The 13990-nt window shown below is 52.1% G+C and overlaps 1 protein-coding gene across 5 annotated transcripts in view; it reads right to left on the bottom strand.

Moving 5' to 3' along the window:
• Positions 1 to 13990, bottom strand: part of TBL1X (transducin beta like 1 X-linked) — a 231779-nt gene that overhangs the window by 9024 nt on the left and 208765 nt on the right. For all 5 annotated transcript variants that reach the window (XM_042975256.1, XM_042975257.1, XM_042975253.1 and 2 more), the window contains 8 exons: positions 12360 to 12492; positions 11843 to 11984; positions 11058 to 11121; positions 10846 to 10943; positions 6776 to 6836; positions 3907 to 4028; positions 821 to 895; positions 296 to 423 (listed from right to left, as the gene is read on the bottom strand). In XM_042975256.1, coding sequence (XP_042831190.1) covers positions 296 to 423; positions 821 to 895; positions 3907 to 4028; positions 6776 to 6836; positions 10846 to 10943; positions 11058 to 11121; positions 11843 to 11984; positions 12360 to 12492 — 823 coding nt within the window. The remainder of the gene's footprint in view (positions 1 to 295; positions 424 to 820; positions 896 to 3906; positions 4029 to 6775; positions 6837 to 10845; positions 10944 to 11057; positions 11122 to 11842; positions 11985 to 12359; positions 12493 to 13990) is intronic.

The raw sequence follows: 13990 nt of genomic DNA, 5'->3' as shown, positions 1-13990 counted from the left end.
CACCAAAGCAAGGGCTCAAAGCCCGGCCCCACGACCAGCCCCTCCCACCAACCTCATGGTTCAAATGACCCTCACCCTCCAGTTACGAGTCACCTGAGAGTCTCGCGGTGCATTCAAAGCGGGCTAGCCACCTCGTTTCCTTTGGAAGGGCGTGAGCAAACTCGCAACACCCCTCAGCAAAACTTCCTGTTCCGTTTGGATACAAAAAACTCTTACTGGCCATGTGGCGAGCTGAGACAGCGAGCAAGGCTGCTTTCAGGAACCGTGCCTGGGCTGTGGGCCGTGTGCCCTTTACCTTGCTAGCATGATGTTGGAATTTGGGTTGCTGGTGGCTGGCCCGGTGGGACTCCACTTTATGGTGTAGATCTCTTTGCTGTGGGCCTGAAGGTCATGGACACACGTATCCTGCTTCATACTCCAGATCTAGAGAACACAGCGGGAACAATGTGAGCAGACGCCGTCTCTGCAGCCAGGAATGGTTCAACATCACCTATTCCGTGAACCTAAGTCACGTGTCTGGCTCCTGGGAAGCTCGCTGCCCGGTCGGCAGTTGGCCGGCCACGCAGTGCCCAGAACAGGGGCGGACAGAGGGCTAGGGCGCCACGGGGAAGGGAAGGACTCTCAGCAGGATCCGTGACGGACACACGGACACACGGGAGTTAAGTGGGTGACAGCGACATCTAGTTAGCGATGGGGACAAAGTACAGAGGCAGGAAGAGTGTGGGGAACAACCAGGCAGAGAGGAACAGTGAGTGGAAGCTACGCACAGAGTACGCGGGTTGTGTCTGGGAGGAGACCACGTCCTTGCAGACAGCCGTACCTTTAATGTCATGTCATCAGAGCAGGACGCTAGCAGCATTCCAGAAGGATCCCATTTGATGGCGTTCACCTCGTTCTGAAAGAGCAAAGGGTTTCAGAAAGAACGGCTTGCGAGCAGATACCACAGCCCGCCACCAGGTGGCAGCAGCGCTCTGTCGTCTCCACCAGGAGCCTATTTGCCTCTCGCCCGGATGGCAAAGATGGAGACGCCGTGGCATTTCCTCTCATTTCCCCTCTTTTCCTTACTCCGCCTTTCACATTTGCATAAAAGCACAACCATGTGCCGCACGGAACCAGCCGCCTCATCTGCATTTCTCTAAGGAAAAACACAGTCTCAACTAGGAAGGGAGCCAAGTGAATTTACTCATGATTCAGGGCAGCACATAAAACCAGGAAGACCACGGTTGTTTACAAACCGACTCTGAAAATCGTTTTCCTAAGTCCTTTCACTACGGCTGTTTTCCGTCTAGATCCGTTCCAGAAACTTCTCTTCTGGGGGAGGGGGTGGGGGTGGGGATGGGGGCGGGAGGGGTGGAAGGAGATTTAAGCCAGGGCTTTAACGCAGGTTGAAGGCCACGTGACCTAAACGCACCAGCAGACGAACGCGGCCGTACAAGTGGTAACTGTTAGAGATACACCCACAGACAAAATCCTGGAGGAGGGCAAAGAGCTCAAAATCCAGAGCAAACAGCACGGAGACAAAATGCCGCAACACAGCACAGGTGCAAAGTTGTAGCGGGCGGCCGCAGGGTGCTGTGGGGGCAGAAAGGAGTGTGGCTGCAGACGGCCTTCTGGATGGGCCGGGAGGCGGGATGACCCCGAGGCCCGACCCCGAGGCGGAATCCTGGAGGATGCAGGTAGACGCAGCCCCGAGGGACACCTGACCCTGGGCTGGGGAGGGGGGCGCTGGGCCTGGCGAGCTGGGGAGCAAGCCTTCCCAGCAGGATGACTAGAGCCCCATTTGCCCAGGAGAGTCCCACCCACGCCTGCCGTCCCGGCCTGACAACTGATTTCAAACTAACAATTAACTTTCCAATCAATCTCACACTCCTAAGCCCTCTGGTTTGGGTGATAACTTTTATGGTCACGCTACTTGTAAAGGACACTGAGTTTTGAAGGGTGTGAGGCGGAGACGTGACAGGCCACATCTGTGTTCCGCGCACTATCAAGATAGCCTGGAAAAAAAGGGAGGAAGGAAGCTTGGGAGTCCCAGGGGCAGGCCACTGGCTGGGCGAAGGGAGGACAGAGGGGCCGGGCCGCAGACGGTGTTCGTGCGTGTGCACGTGTACGCGAGAAAGCGGGTCCGGGATGCCAGCAGAACCTGGTGCCCAGTGACAGGTGCTGCTCTGGGGACAGACTCAGCAGCACAGGGCAGCTAGGCTGGCTTGATCTACCCTACGGGCAGATGGCTCAGGGCCCAGGAGCGTGGAGCCGGACCCACGGACTACCCCCAGCGAGAGCCATCTGTAAATCCTCTAGGGTATGGCAAACCCCTTCCCCGGAGTGGAGTTTTCTCTCCCTACCTCCGCAACCCAAGTCATAATCACCAGAAGGCAACCAGGGTTGGCTCAGAGTCTCGGGAAGAAACAGGCTCGACTACCTTTGAAAACGTGTGATGGTGACAGAGCTCGAAGTGGGACAGCGGGAAGTCGCAAAAACTTCTATTAAAAGCTGGGGGGGGGGCGGTTTCTGGGATTAGAGAAGAGACAGAAGAGATGAGCAAGATAAAGAGCAGGGTCAGTTGACTGACACAATGAGATGTTAACAGCACAGTCGATGCCTCTGCTTTTAGAAGCAAGGACCCGTAGGGACAGAGGCTGGCAAAGGTGAGGAACGTGGAAATGACCAAGTGCTGGGGACAACGGCATCTGTGACCCTGGCAGGTCTTCCAACAGGGCTGAAGTGAACGGGGTTGTGAGGCTATAGAGATTCATCTGGAAAGGCAACGAAAAGCCTCGTGTGCCCCACTAAGGAATCTGATCACACATCAGCTGCCAGTGGAGCTTCCTGGATCGAACGTTCCTTATTTTCCACGAACTTGAGGAAAATGTTGGCCATTGCCGTTTCCAGTATTTTTTCTGTTCCATTCTCTTTTTATCTCTCTCTCTCTCTCTCCATGTCGCAAATATGCTAGAGTACTTCATACTGTTCATAGGTCATTAAGCCTCTGTTGGAAAGTTTGTTCGAGGCGTCCGAGTTCAGCTCAGGTCATGATCTTGTGGTCCGTGGGTTCGAGCCCCGTGTCAGACTCTGTGCTGACAGCTCAGAACCTGGAGCCTGCTTCAGATTGTGTCTCCCTCTCTCTCTGCCCCTCCCCCACTTGTGCTCTCTCAAAAATAAATAAATGTTAAAAAAAAAAGTTTGTTCGATCTTTTATCACTTCTTTAAATTGGCTTATTTCTACAATGTCACTTGAGGCTCACTAACCTTTCTGAAAACTCCCATCTCCTGGTTGAACCCCTCCCCCCCCCCCCCGCATTAAGATTTCCATTTCAGGGGCCAGTGGGTGGCTCAGTTGGTTAAGTGTCCAACTTCAGCTCAGGTCATGATCTCATGGTTCGTGGGTTCAAACCCCCTGTTGGGCTCTGTGCCGACAGCTTGGAGCCTGGAGCTTGCTTTGGATTCTGTGTCTTCCTCTCTCTCTGTTCCTCCCCCACTCTCACTCTGTCTGTCTCTCTCTCAAAAATAAATTTAAAAAAATTTTCCATTTCAGACATTATACCAGTCAGTTCTCAGATTTCCACTGGGCTATTGTTTTTAGAATATAGTTTTCCTTCCCCTGCCGATATTCCCCATCTATTCGTTCATTACAAGCATCCTGTCCTTTATGTCTTTGCACATTTTTGTAACTACCTTAAAGTCTTTCCTGCAGAATTTGACGTCTGACTCCTCTGACAGCCAGTCTTTTCTCCACTGCCTGCCCCCAAGTGGGTTAAATCCAACCACCAGAGATGCTACAAGAGCCCAAGCAGCAAAGGGCTGCAGGAGAATGGACTGAGTATCTCTCTCCGTATCTTTCGATCCCAGGCACTGAGGAGACGCTCACCACCTCCCAGCACGTTCTCCGGAACCAGAGCCTGTACTTACCGTGTGTCCTTGGAAGGTTTTGACGGGGCGGTCGCAGCCGAGTCTGCAGACGTGAATACACATGTCTGTGCTACAGGAGGCAAAGGTAGTGTTGTTCTGCCAGTCTACGTCGAGAGCAGGGGCTGGAGAGCAGGGGACAGCGGGAGGACATTGACATTTACCAGGTGTGCACAGAGCTCAGTTGATTTAAAACAATTAAAAGCAGAGTCTCAAGAAGCCTGATCTAGTAACACAGTAAAAAAAAAAAAAAACCTTCCCAGTGTGAACACAGCCTCTTTTCCTCATAGACCTTAAAGACACCCCCGCCTCCCCCCCCACCCCCGCCCTGCACATCTGCGGAGCGGACACTCTGGAGAGACCCCCGTGACGGTTCACGTGCCCCGTGGCACGAGAGTCCGGCTCCCCTGACACAGTGAGAAAGCGGAGGGGAGAATCTGCACCTTGCTGCTTCCAGGAACATCACTGGTGCATGGGCTGATGTGACAGATTTTAGAGAGGAAAAAGAGAAAAGCAGACGGAGAAGATTTCCTACCCTACGTTCAAGATGGCTCGATTTTTAAAAATGTCCCGCAACACATCAATGCATCCCTCAACTGCAGGGTACTGATCCCTTTGGGGACACAACTGGACGCTGGCTCAGGACTTGTGATGAACACCCCTTCTGACTCCTGGGCATTTCCTAGGGGCTCTGAGAGCCCTGTGGAGGGTTTGGGGAATGGCGATGGCCTTCCCTACACCTCACAGCTCTCTCCCTGCACCAGACCTCTCCATCGCACCACTCGGCATCCCTGCTGTCTCCTGACGCCTCCTTCTTTCTAGGAGAAAGCGGGTTAGCTTCCTCCAAGCCTCTGATCACAAAGTTTTCATCAACTGATCAATACCATAACCATGTCTCGTGTGTTTCTTTGAAAGGCAAGTTAGCAGCGGGTCGGGAGAAGAATGCAGAGGACTCAGGCTAGGCTGACAATCGGACTGCCCCTTCTCTTCTTCAGTGTTTAAGTGAGACAGGCAGGCCTCTGCAGGGGTCCACGTTCCACAGTGGGTAACCGCACGAGGCATCCCATCAGCCTCTGCGTGCGGCTCCGTCCCGGAGTGGCTGTTGTGGCTGTGTACTTGGTCGAGAGCGAGCACGGGCTTCTTCAAAAGCCAAGACCGTCCCTTTTGGTCACATCCCCGGCAGTGTTTCAGGACAGCCCCGCGGTCCCTGGGGCGCATTTCCCACGTGTACAACACAGAACGAAGGAACTGATCCCATGTGGTCGGAGTGACGCTCCCGTGAGCCTGAGAGGCAAGACCCCAGCTGCTCTCGCCTACAACACCGCCCCAGCTACATCCCGAATTCCCGGGCCACCCTCTGCACTGTGAGGGCCACGTGATTCATATACCTGGAAATAGGACACTCAGGTGGGCACTTCAGGGGACAGTGTTTACCACCTGCTCATAAAAATTAACATCCACCAGCCCTTGCCGTCCAAAGAGGGGACCCTCTGTACTTAGGTGGCTGGCCCCACCGTGAGTCGGCCGCTGTCCAGGACCCTCAGAAGCCCCAGTGTGATCTCACCATTCAGTGCGGGTGAGCGACAGGTACCAAGGCCCAGCCATTGTGGGTGTCTGCACGGCCTCCCTGCCCACAGAGGGGCCGGCGAGGTTCAACGACCAGCATTCGAGGCTCAGCCTGGCTTTCTCTGCTGTTTGTTTGTTTTTTTTAAGTGTAATTTTGAAATATTACTGTTCCCCCAGGCTCCCCCAGTGGTTGTGTTTTACAGCCCTACAGGATCAAGACCAGAAAGATGATGGTACGTGTGTGTCAGCCCATGCCGTTTCATCACACAGGCGGCTCTGTGCGACTGCCCCCCGCAGTCAAGATCCAGAGCCCTCCCTGGGGCATCCCAAAACTCTGCCTCCACTGATCTGTTCTCCAATCTAAAATCTCATCATCTCGGGCACCTGGGGGGCTCGAGTCGGTTAAGCGCCCGACTTCGGCTCATGTCATGATCACACGGTCTGTGAGATCCAGCCCCGCGTCGGGCTCTGTGCCGACAGCTCGGAGCCTGGGGCCTGCTTCGGATTCTGTGTCGCCCTCCCTCTCTGCCCCTCCCTTGCTCACGCGTGTGCGCTCTCTCAAAAGTAAACATTTAAAAAAATAACGAAGATTAAAAATTATAAACCTCAGGCATCAAAGGGCACCTGGATGGATCAGTTGGTTGAGCGTCTGACTCTTGATTTCGGCTCAGGTTATCATCCCGGGGTCACGGGATCAAGCCCTGTGTTGGGCTCTGTGCTGAGTGTGGAGCCTGCTTGGGATTCTCCCCCAACGCCCACTTCTCTCTCTCCCCTCTACAACCCCGTCCCTCTCCCTTGCTCATGCACTCTAAAATAAAAAAAATAACAATAATAAATAAAAACCTCGGGTACTGAGACTTAATGAGTTTTCTTGACAGACGGCTGTTTGCACATGTTATCACACTGGTTTTGGGGGGGGGGGCATGTCAGACGCGCCGTGTGATTCTGCTGGGAGAGGACCCTTGGAAAGGTCTGGATTTCACTTCGTTCACCTTCTGATTTTGCTTTGTATCTCTTCACTGTAATACATCTGACCCCTGAGGACATCTACCTGCTGAGTCCGGGGAGTTCTCCCAGGGAACTTCGGAGTCTGGGCGTGGTCTCAGGGAACCCCAACACAGCGTTGCCCTGGGGACGGCAGGGCAAAGACGCCCACGCCAGTTCTGCGGTCGGTGACATGCATTCCCCTGCTACCAGCTAGATTTCGTGGCCTCCTTCCTGCAATCCTTCGTGATTACTTTAAGGGACATTGAGCTGCCGTGGATTACCATTTCTGAATTCCAAAAAACAAAAAAAACAAACTCACCGGAATGAAACGGAAACTGTTGTTTGGCTTCTCCTGTGTGGGCGTCCCAAATAATTGTTGTCTGTGCTCCGCAAAACAAAAAGAAAAAGTTAGCAACTCTTCTTCACCGAAAGATTTCCCTAGAAAAATTTCACACACGACCAAAGACCGAGAACACCCCTTCCTTCTAAACTGGCACGGTCTGAAAGAGACAGAATGTGAGTCACACAGGTCATTTTTAATTATCTGGGGACTACATTTAAAAAATTTTAAAATAGGTGGGGCGCCTGGGTGGCTCAGTCGGTTAAGCGGCCGACTTCGGCTCAGGTCACGATCTCGCGGTCCATGAGTTCGAGCCCTGCGTCTGGCTCTGTGCTGACAGCTCGGAGCCTGGAGCCTGTTTCGGATTCTGTGTCTCCCTCTCTCTGACCCTCCCCCATTCATGCTCTGTCTCTCTCTGTCTCAAAAATAAATAAACGTTAAAAAAAATTAAAAAAAAAATCTTCTAAAAAAAAAAAGGAAAAAAAGATAAAAAAAAAATAGGAAAAAGAAATGGGTAAAATTAATTTTAGCAATATATTTTATTTCACTCCAACGTGGCCAAAATATTATTGTTTCAACATGCAATCAACAGAGAAACATCAATTAGATAATTTGGCATTCTGTCTTTCATCTAGATACTCTGCCTCGACTGGGGGCTATATGCTCCCTCACCCTCGACAGGGAGACGGGTTGAAAAGTGTGCAATTAAGCACCTTTCTGGCACTTTTCCAAATAAAGAGCTACAGACGCTGCCAGTCCTGACACTTCCAAGACCATCACCCCAAGAATCGGGGATCTTCGATACAGCCGAGAGTAGTCGTGACCCTGGGATCAGGCCCCAGTTCACGGGTCGAGAAACAGGAAGACAAAATGATCTCCCTCCACCCCTTGGAAAGCAAAGTAAATCCTGGATTCTTAGGAACTTACTGATCTTGGGAAGATACGCAGGGAAGGAACCAGAGGCCGCTCAATGAACACCACCGGAATTAAGTCTTAATCAACTGGAACTTTCACCTTAATTGAAACCTTTCCACCTTCCTGTCCATGGCACTTAAGAAAGATTTTGCTTTGGGGCGCCCGCGTGGCTCAGTTGATTAAGCATCTGACTTCAGCTCAGGTTATGATCTCGCAGTCTGTGAGTTCAAGCCCCGTGTCAGACTCTGTGCTGACAGCTCAGAGCCTGGAGCCTGCTTCAGATTCTGTGTCTCCTTCTTTCTGCCCCTCCCCCGCTCGCACTCTCTCTCTCTCAAAAATAGACATTAAAAAAAAGATTTAAAATAAAAACATAATAAAAAGAAATATTTTGTTTTAAGGGGCGCTTGGGTGGCTGAGTTGGTTAAGTGTCTGACTTTAGCTCAGGTTGTGACCTAGCGGTTCATGGGTTTGAGCCCCGCGTCGGGCTCTGTGCTGACAGCTCAGAGTCTGGATCCTGCCTCAGATTCTGTGTCTCCCTTTCTCTCTGTCCCTCCCCCTCTCCTGCTCTGTTTCTCTCTCTCTCTTGCTCTCTCTCTCTCAAAAATAAACATTTCAAAATTTTTTTTTAAAAATGAAAGCTTTTGTTTTAAGAAGAACTGCTTATATTTTCTATCAGCTGCAGAAATTTCCAGAGGAAACAGAGAAGTATCTTTGAAACTCGGTTCTCTAAGTTTGGGGCCAGCTCTCGACCAATTAACTTTTCTTTTTAAGATTTTATTTTTAAGTAGTCTCTACACCCAAGGTAGGGCTCGAACTCAAAACCTGGAGATCAAGAGTCATATCCTCCCCTGACTGAGTCAGCCAGGCACCCTTAGACCGATAAATGTTTTTTGTTTGTTGTTTGGTGGAATACAGCTCTTTTCCTAACGTAGCCAGTCACAAACAAGCGAGTGTAGGACCCGAAGACTAACTGAATTCATAATGTGAATTTTCATTGGCCATACAGCTCATTGCCTCCTACAGTCACAACTTCAAGTAAGGTCGAAAACCAGAAATGAATATAAAGGGGAGTCCCCGAGCAGGGACGCAAGTAAGGACGCAAAAATCTTAAAAAAATTTTTTTTAATGTTTATTTTTTGATAGATACAGAGTGCGAGCCGGGGAGGGGCAGAGAGAAAGGGAGACACAGAATCCGAAGCAGGCTCCAGGCTCCGAGCTGTCAGCACAGAGCCCGAAGCAGGGCTTTAATTCACGCCCACGAACTGTGAGATCATGACCTGAGCCGAAGTCGACGCTTAACTGACTAAGCCACCCGGGCGCCCCTGAAAAAACTTTTTAGAAGCGTGTGGGGGTCGAAGGGCAGAAGTTACTGGCAATCCAGGGCCCGTACCCTGTACCGGTGGGTCCCTAGGCAAGTCAGCGCGGGTCTCTGTGACACAGGGTGATACCACAGTGCCCGCCTCCTACCCTGGGAGCACTGAATTGGCCAACACAGGTAATAGTTAACGTGCTTGTCAAAGGTGAGCGGTCATTTGTACAAGTCATTTTCACAATCCAATCAGCAGTACTGATAGCCAGCCACGTCCCAAAGTTCCGTGTGTGTATGTGTGTGTGTGCGCATCTGTAATATGTGAAATAGAACACCTCGGAGAAAACGTGATGTTGTTCCAGGAGAACGTTTAGAGAGTCAACCATAGCACTCAGCTTGTTCAACATTAGCTACTGGGCTGCTGGGTCCGAATGAGGGGTCTACTGGCTTAGAGAGAGAGAGACTAACCCAGAGCATTACATCCCAGTGTGGGGGTCAGCACACATTTTCCATCAAGGGCCACATAGGAAATATTTTAGACCAACACCACGGCAGGGTTTGTAAGTCATGGCCATTATTTTATATTAATTCTAGAACCTGAATGAACATGAAGCGGTAACTTAACAAGGTTCTCAAATCATCCTGACGTCAGTATGAACGTGTAAAGAAAGCCTTGTAGAGGGGCGCCGGGGTGGCTCAGTCGGTTAAGCGTCTGACTTCGGCTTAAGTCATGATCTCATGGTTCATGGGTTTGAGCCCCGCGTCGGGCTCTGTGCTGACAGCTCAGAGCCTGGAACCTGCTTCGGATTCTGTGTCTCCCTCTCTCTCTGCCCCTCTCCTGCTTGTGGTCTGTCTCTCAAAAATAAAGAAATGTTTAAAAAAAAAAAAAATGTTAAAAAAAAAAAAAAAGCAAGCAAGCAAGCAAGCCCGCCCTCTGGAAACCAAACCAAAGTAGAGTATTCACACCCAGTTGACAGGTGTACAAACACAAAGTGCCGTGAGGACATGCTTTTCTTCCCCTTCTGTTTCCATTTCTTGATGATATTTCCCTACAGCAAGGACTTCAAATTCCCACCAAGTCTTAGGAATGACATGACCATCCAATCCCTGTTTTTTGGGGGTCAGGACTCCTGGCTGTTGGCGACTGAGGACACAAATCCAGAGGACGGGTTCAGACTCAGAGCCAGATGGCACCTACACCGCCTCATTCCTTGCCCACCCATGGCTTCTAGATGCACTTGGGTGCTCGTGGCCACCCGGCCTTGACCCCATCACATCCACCGGCAGCCCCGTCCAGCGGCTCCGTGGCCGTCAGGGGCGTGCCCGCTCGTGCGCGGCTCCGCTCTACTGCCGTGCTCGGAGAGGCCCGCAGCCCTTCCACAGGAAGTAACGATGTATCGAATCAGGGAAACAGAAGCCTGGCCTCTCGAGAGAAGACAGTCCGTGTTGCCAAAATGGCCCAGTGGTGAAGGGTTTCCGTCCAGTGCGTCCCACACCCCTTTGCTTGTTCAAGCGTTGCATATTTAAATGCAATTTGGGGACTTCCTGTGTCACTGAATAATGCACCTCAAAAACAGGGGTGGAAGTTTGGCACAAAGGTCTGTGGAACGGTAGACTATATTGAGAGCATACGTATTATAAATGAACAGTCAGATCAAACCCACAAAAACAAAACCGAATAAACCTCTTCTGCTATCTTAAGCAGCAGAAATTCTCAGCATTAAAAAACCAAAAAACAAACAAACAAAACCCAGGATGTGATCCAGAGATTAAAAATAAATAAGCATCTGCAGATGAGAGACACCTACGTCAAGCTGATACTCACTTTGTCTACACCAGCACTCAAAATGTAATTCCCCTTTTTGTTCCATTTCAAGGCAAAGATGGGGCCTTTGTGTTGCCCTAAGGTGCTGGCCAGGTTGCCTGTTACGTAGGGAAACAACAAACAGGTTGACTTCAAAGCCATGGTCGGCTCACTGGGTGATTCCACACTGGGGCACGCCTGCTCCCACCCCACACGAGGCAGGCCGGGCTCACCATCTTCCGTCCATATTCTCGCAAAACCATCATAGGAGCCTGTGGCCAACAGCGTCCCGTCACTCTGCGGGCCAGAAAGAAACAGACAGCACCACCAACAGCTCAGTGGGGGCAGCGTCGAAAACAGAAGACGGCCCGTCAGCTGATCCCAGGGCGAGGCCACTCTCCCAGCAGGAGCTGGCTCCCAGGGAAGGGACAGACCGAGCCTGTGCGCCTCCTGGAGCCCACACTGCTCCGAACCCACAACGTGAGGCACCGTGAGGACAGGCGCAGGAACAGGGGAAATGCTGCCACCGCTCACCCCGGTGGCACAGTTACAACCACCGTATGAGACGTGACGGTAGTGAGGCTTAAGGAAGCTTTGAAAACCGTGCCTGCACATACGGAAGCGAAAGTGTACAGAAGTCACGAAGGACCGCGGGCTTCCCACGTCCAAATGCACGTGACGCCTGCTGTCGAGACAGCGAGGGGACACGTCCCCTTCCCCGGGTCGCGCCTCACATCCCGCCAGTGGAACGGCCCCCCCCCCCCCCCCCCCCCCGGAAAACCACCGGGCTCATCTTGCTTAATGATGGGAAGATGAGCCTCTGAACCCCCAGCCAGGGGTCTGCCCGACACGGCCTTGTGAGAAGCTCTCAGGAACAGAGAGCACCCGTACCACCGGCCCCCGGGCTGGGGGTGCTCGCCAACGGGACCGCCCGCTCCCCTGTGTTTTGCAGGGGCGCCCCCCGCGGCGCTGGAGGGTCTCCGGGGGCTTAAGCGTCTGGGTGGCGGCAGGGGCTTACGTTCCAGTCCAGGGAGGTCACGTCTTTATTACTGGGGACGTCATGGCCCCCTTCTCGTATACAGTGCCTCAACACGAGCTGCGTGGAGCCCCCGTTGCTGTTTTCGTTAAGGTTCCATATCCTTGCCGTTGAGTCTCCGGATCTGCAGAATGAACACGCACATGCACTCAGCGTCCGGGTCCAGTGGAAACAAAGCCCATCAGACTTCCGGGCGGCCTACGTCAGCTATCTCTGGCCCACGGCCTGTGTCTTCTTAATCACGCTCACGGGCCGTGTTTTCCTGCTCGCCATTTTTGCCGCTCTTAGTAATTTAACGTGTCTTTGCGCTGCTCTCCACCCCACTGAGAACACAGCGTGGAAGGAGGACTCCCTCACAGCCCGGGGAAGAGAGCGGCACAGAGAGCCCCAGGCCGTGCTCCGCACACAGAAGAGGGCAGCACTTACTCCATGAGGCACAGTTCCGGAAAACATCTCGGACCCCACGGGCCCTGCAGCACCCACCACCTGGCATCCTTACCCTGAAGCTAGGAGATCGCTGACGGGGTTCCAGGCACAAATGAACACCTCGGACTCGTGGCCCCGAAGGACTGTGGCTTTGTTGGGTGGAATCTCAACGTCCCCGTCTATTTCCATTGGTTTCGAATGATTATCTGTCACAAGAGATAGGAAAAGACATGTGGCTGACCAGTATCAAAGAAACGCATTCTTGGGGGCACTTGAGTCTTAGAAACACCTTCTTTTCGTGTACTTAGTTCTATTACCTCTGACGATCGTAACTGAATCCTGGCTTTTGTGTAATGCAGTAACTGTATTGCATTTTCTTAGTTCAACACTCTCCAAATTTGGTAGAGAAATACAAATTTATTTATTCTTCCTAATTAGGGCCAGGCTAATGTCTAACCACCAGCACGACACTGGGGAACAATGACGACAGCCAGCTAGAGCCTGAAGGTTGCTCTTTTCCAGATGGGGTGACACGTGTTATCTACGAGCACCTTTTGGAGGTAACACCTTTTTTTTATTTTAAAGTTTATTTATTTTGAGGGAGAAAGCAAGCACAAGTTGGGGGTAAGGGGGCAGAGACAAAGGAAAGAGTGAGAACTCTAAGCAGGCTCCGCACTATCAGCACGTAGCCCAATGCAGGGCTTGAACCCATGAACCGTGAGCTCGTGACCTGAGACGAAGTTGGACGCTTAACCGACGGAGCCATCCAGGCGCTCCTGAGTATCACGTCTTTGTCTGTGAAGCTCCTACCGGGAGACGCCACCATTGTTGCAGAATGCCCGCCACCCCGCACCCCTGCCTGCAAACACCCTTGTATTCGTGGGGGTCCGGTGCCGTTAGCGTCCTGAAGTCACCTTTGTATCGGAGTTCTCGAGCTGAGCAGAACCGCCATGCTTTCTAAGCGGACAGGCCTCCCTGGATGAGCCACGGGATCCAGGTTCTGAATGCCCAAGGAAGCCTGGTGACCGTGGACACTGGCCGTGCTAAATGCCACCTGGAAACCATCCCGGAGGGCGGCTGTTTTCCTCCCAAGCGGCAGGAGAGGAAAGACTCTTGAAGGTCAGCATAAATACCGCCTCAGACACCACGGTCTGGTTTCAACCTGCGCTGCAGCAACATGACGCAAACTGCAGGTGGCAGCAGGCCTCACGGAATAAAGGGAACGCGGAAGGCGGAGGACAACGTGGCAGGGAGGAGGTGGCCGCGAGCTGTCAGGGATGCTCCCGGAACGAGGAAGTCAACCCAGAGGCACCCTTGGATCGAAGGCTCCGTGTGTGTGTGGCCAGTGTGCTTTAAGAAGCGTGCGTGTCTGCACGCAGCCGTGCTCCATTACATTTTCTTAGGATTTAAAAGGAATTCTGTGGCGCCCGGGGGGTTTCGATCAGTTAAGCATCTCACTTCGGCTCAGGTTGCGATCTCAAAGCTCCTGAGTTCGAGCCCCGCGTCGGGGTCTGCGCTGACAACTCAGAGCCTGGAGCCTGCTTCGGATTCTGCGTCTCCCTCTCTCTCTGCCCCTCCCCCACTTGTGCTCTGTCTCTCCCCCAAAAATAAATAAAATGTGAAAATAAATCAATAAAGAAACATAAAAAAACGAAAATAAATAAAAGAAATCCGTGCAATTTACAAGTTGGGAAAATTTCTGTC

This window comes from Panthera tigris, chromosome X, assembly GCF_018350195.1.
Source record: "Panthera tigris isolate Pti1 chromosome X, P.tigris_Pti1_mat1.1, whole genome shotgun sequence".
NCBI classification, from domain to species: domain Eukaryota; kingdom Metazoa; phylum Chordata; class Mammalia; order Carnivora; family Felidae; genus Panthera; species Panthera tigris.
The sequence above is the reverse complement of the archived record's forward strand: the minus strand, read 5'-3'. Positions and strand labels throughout refer to the sequence as shown.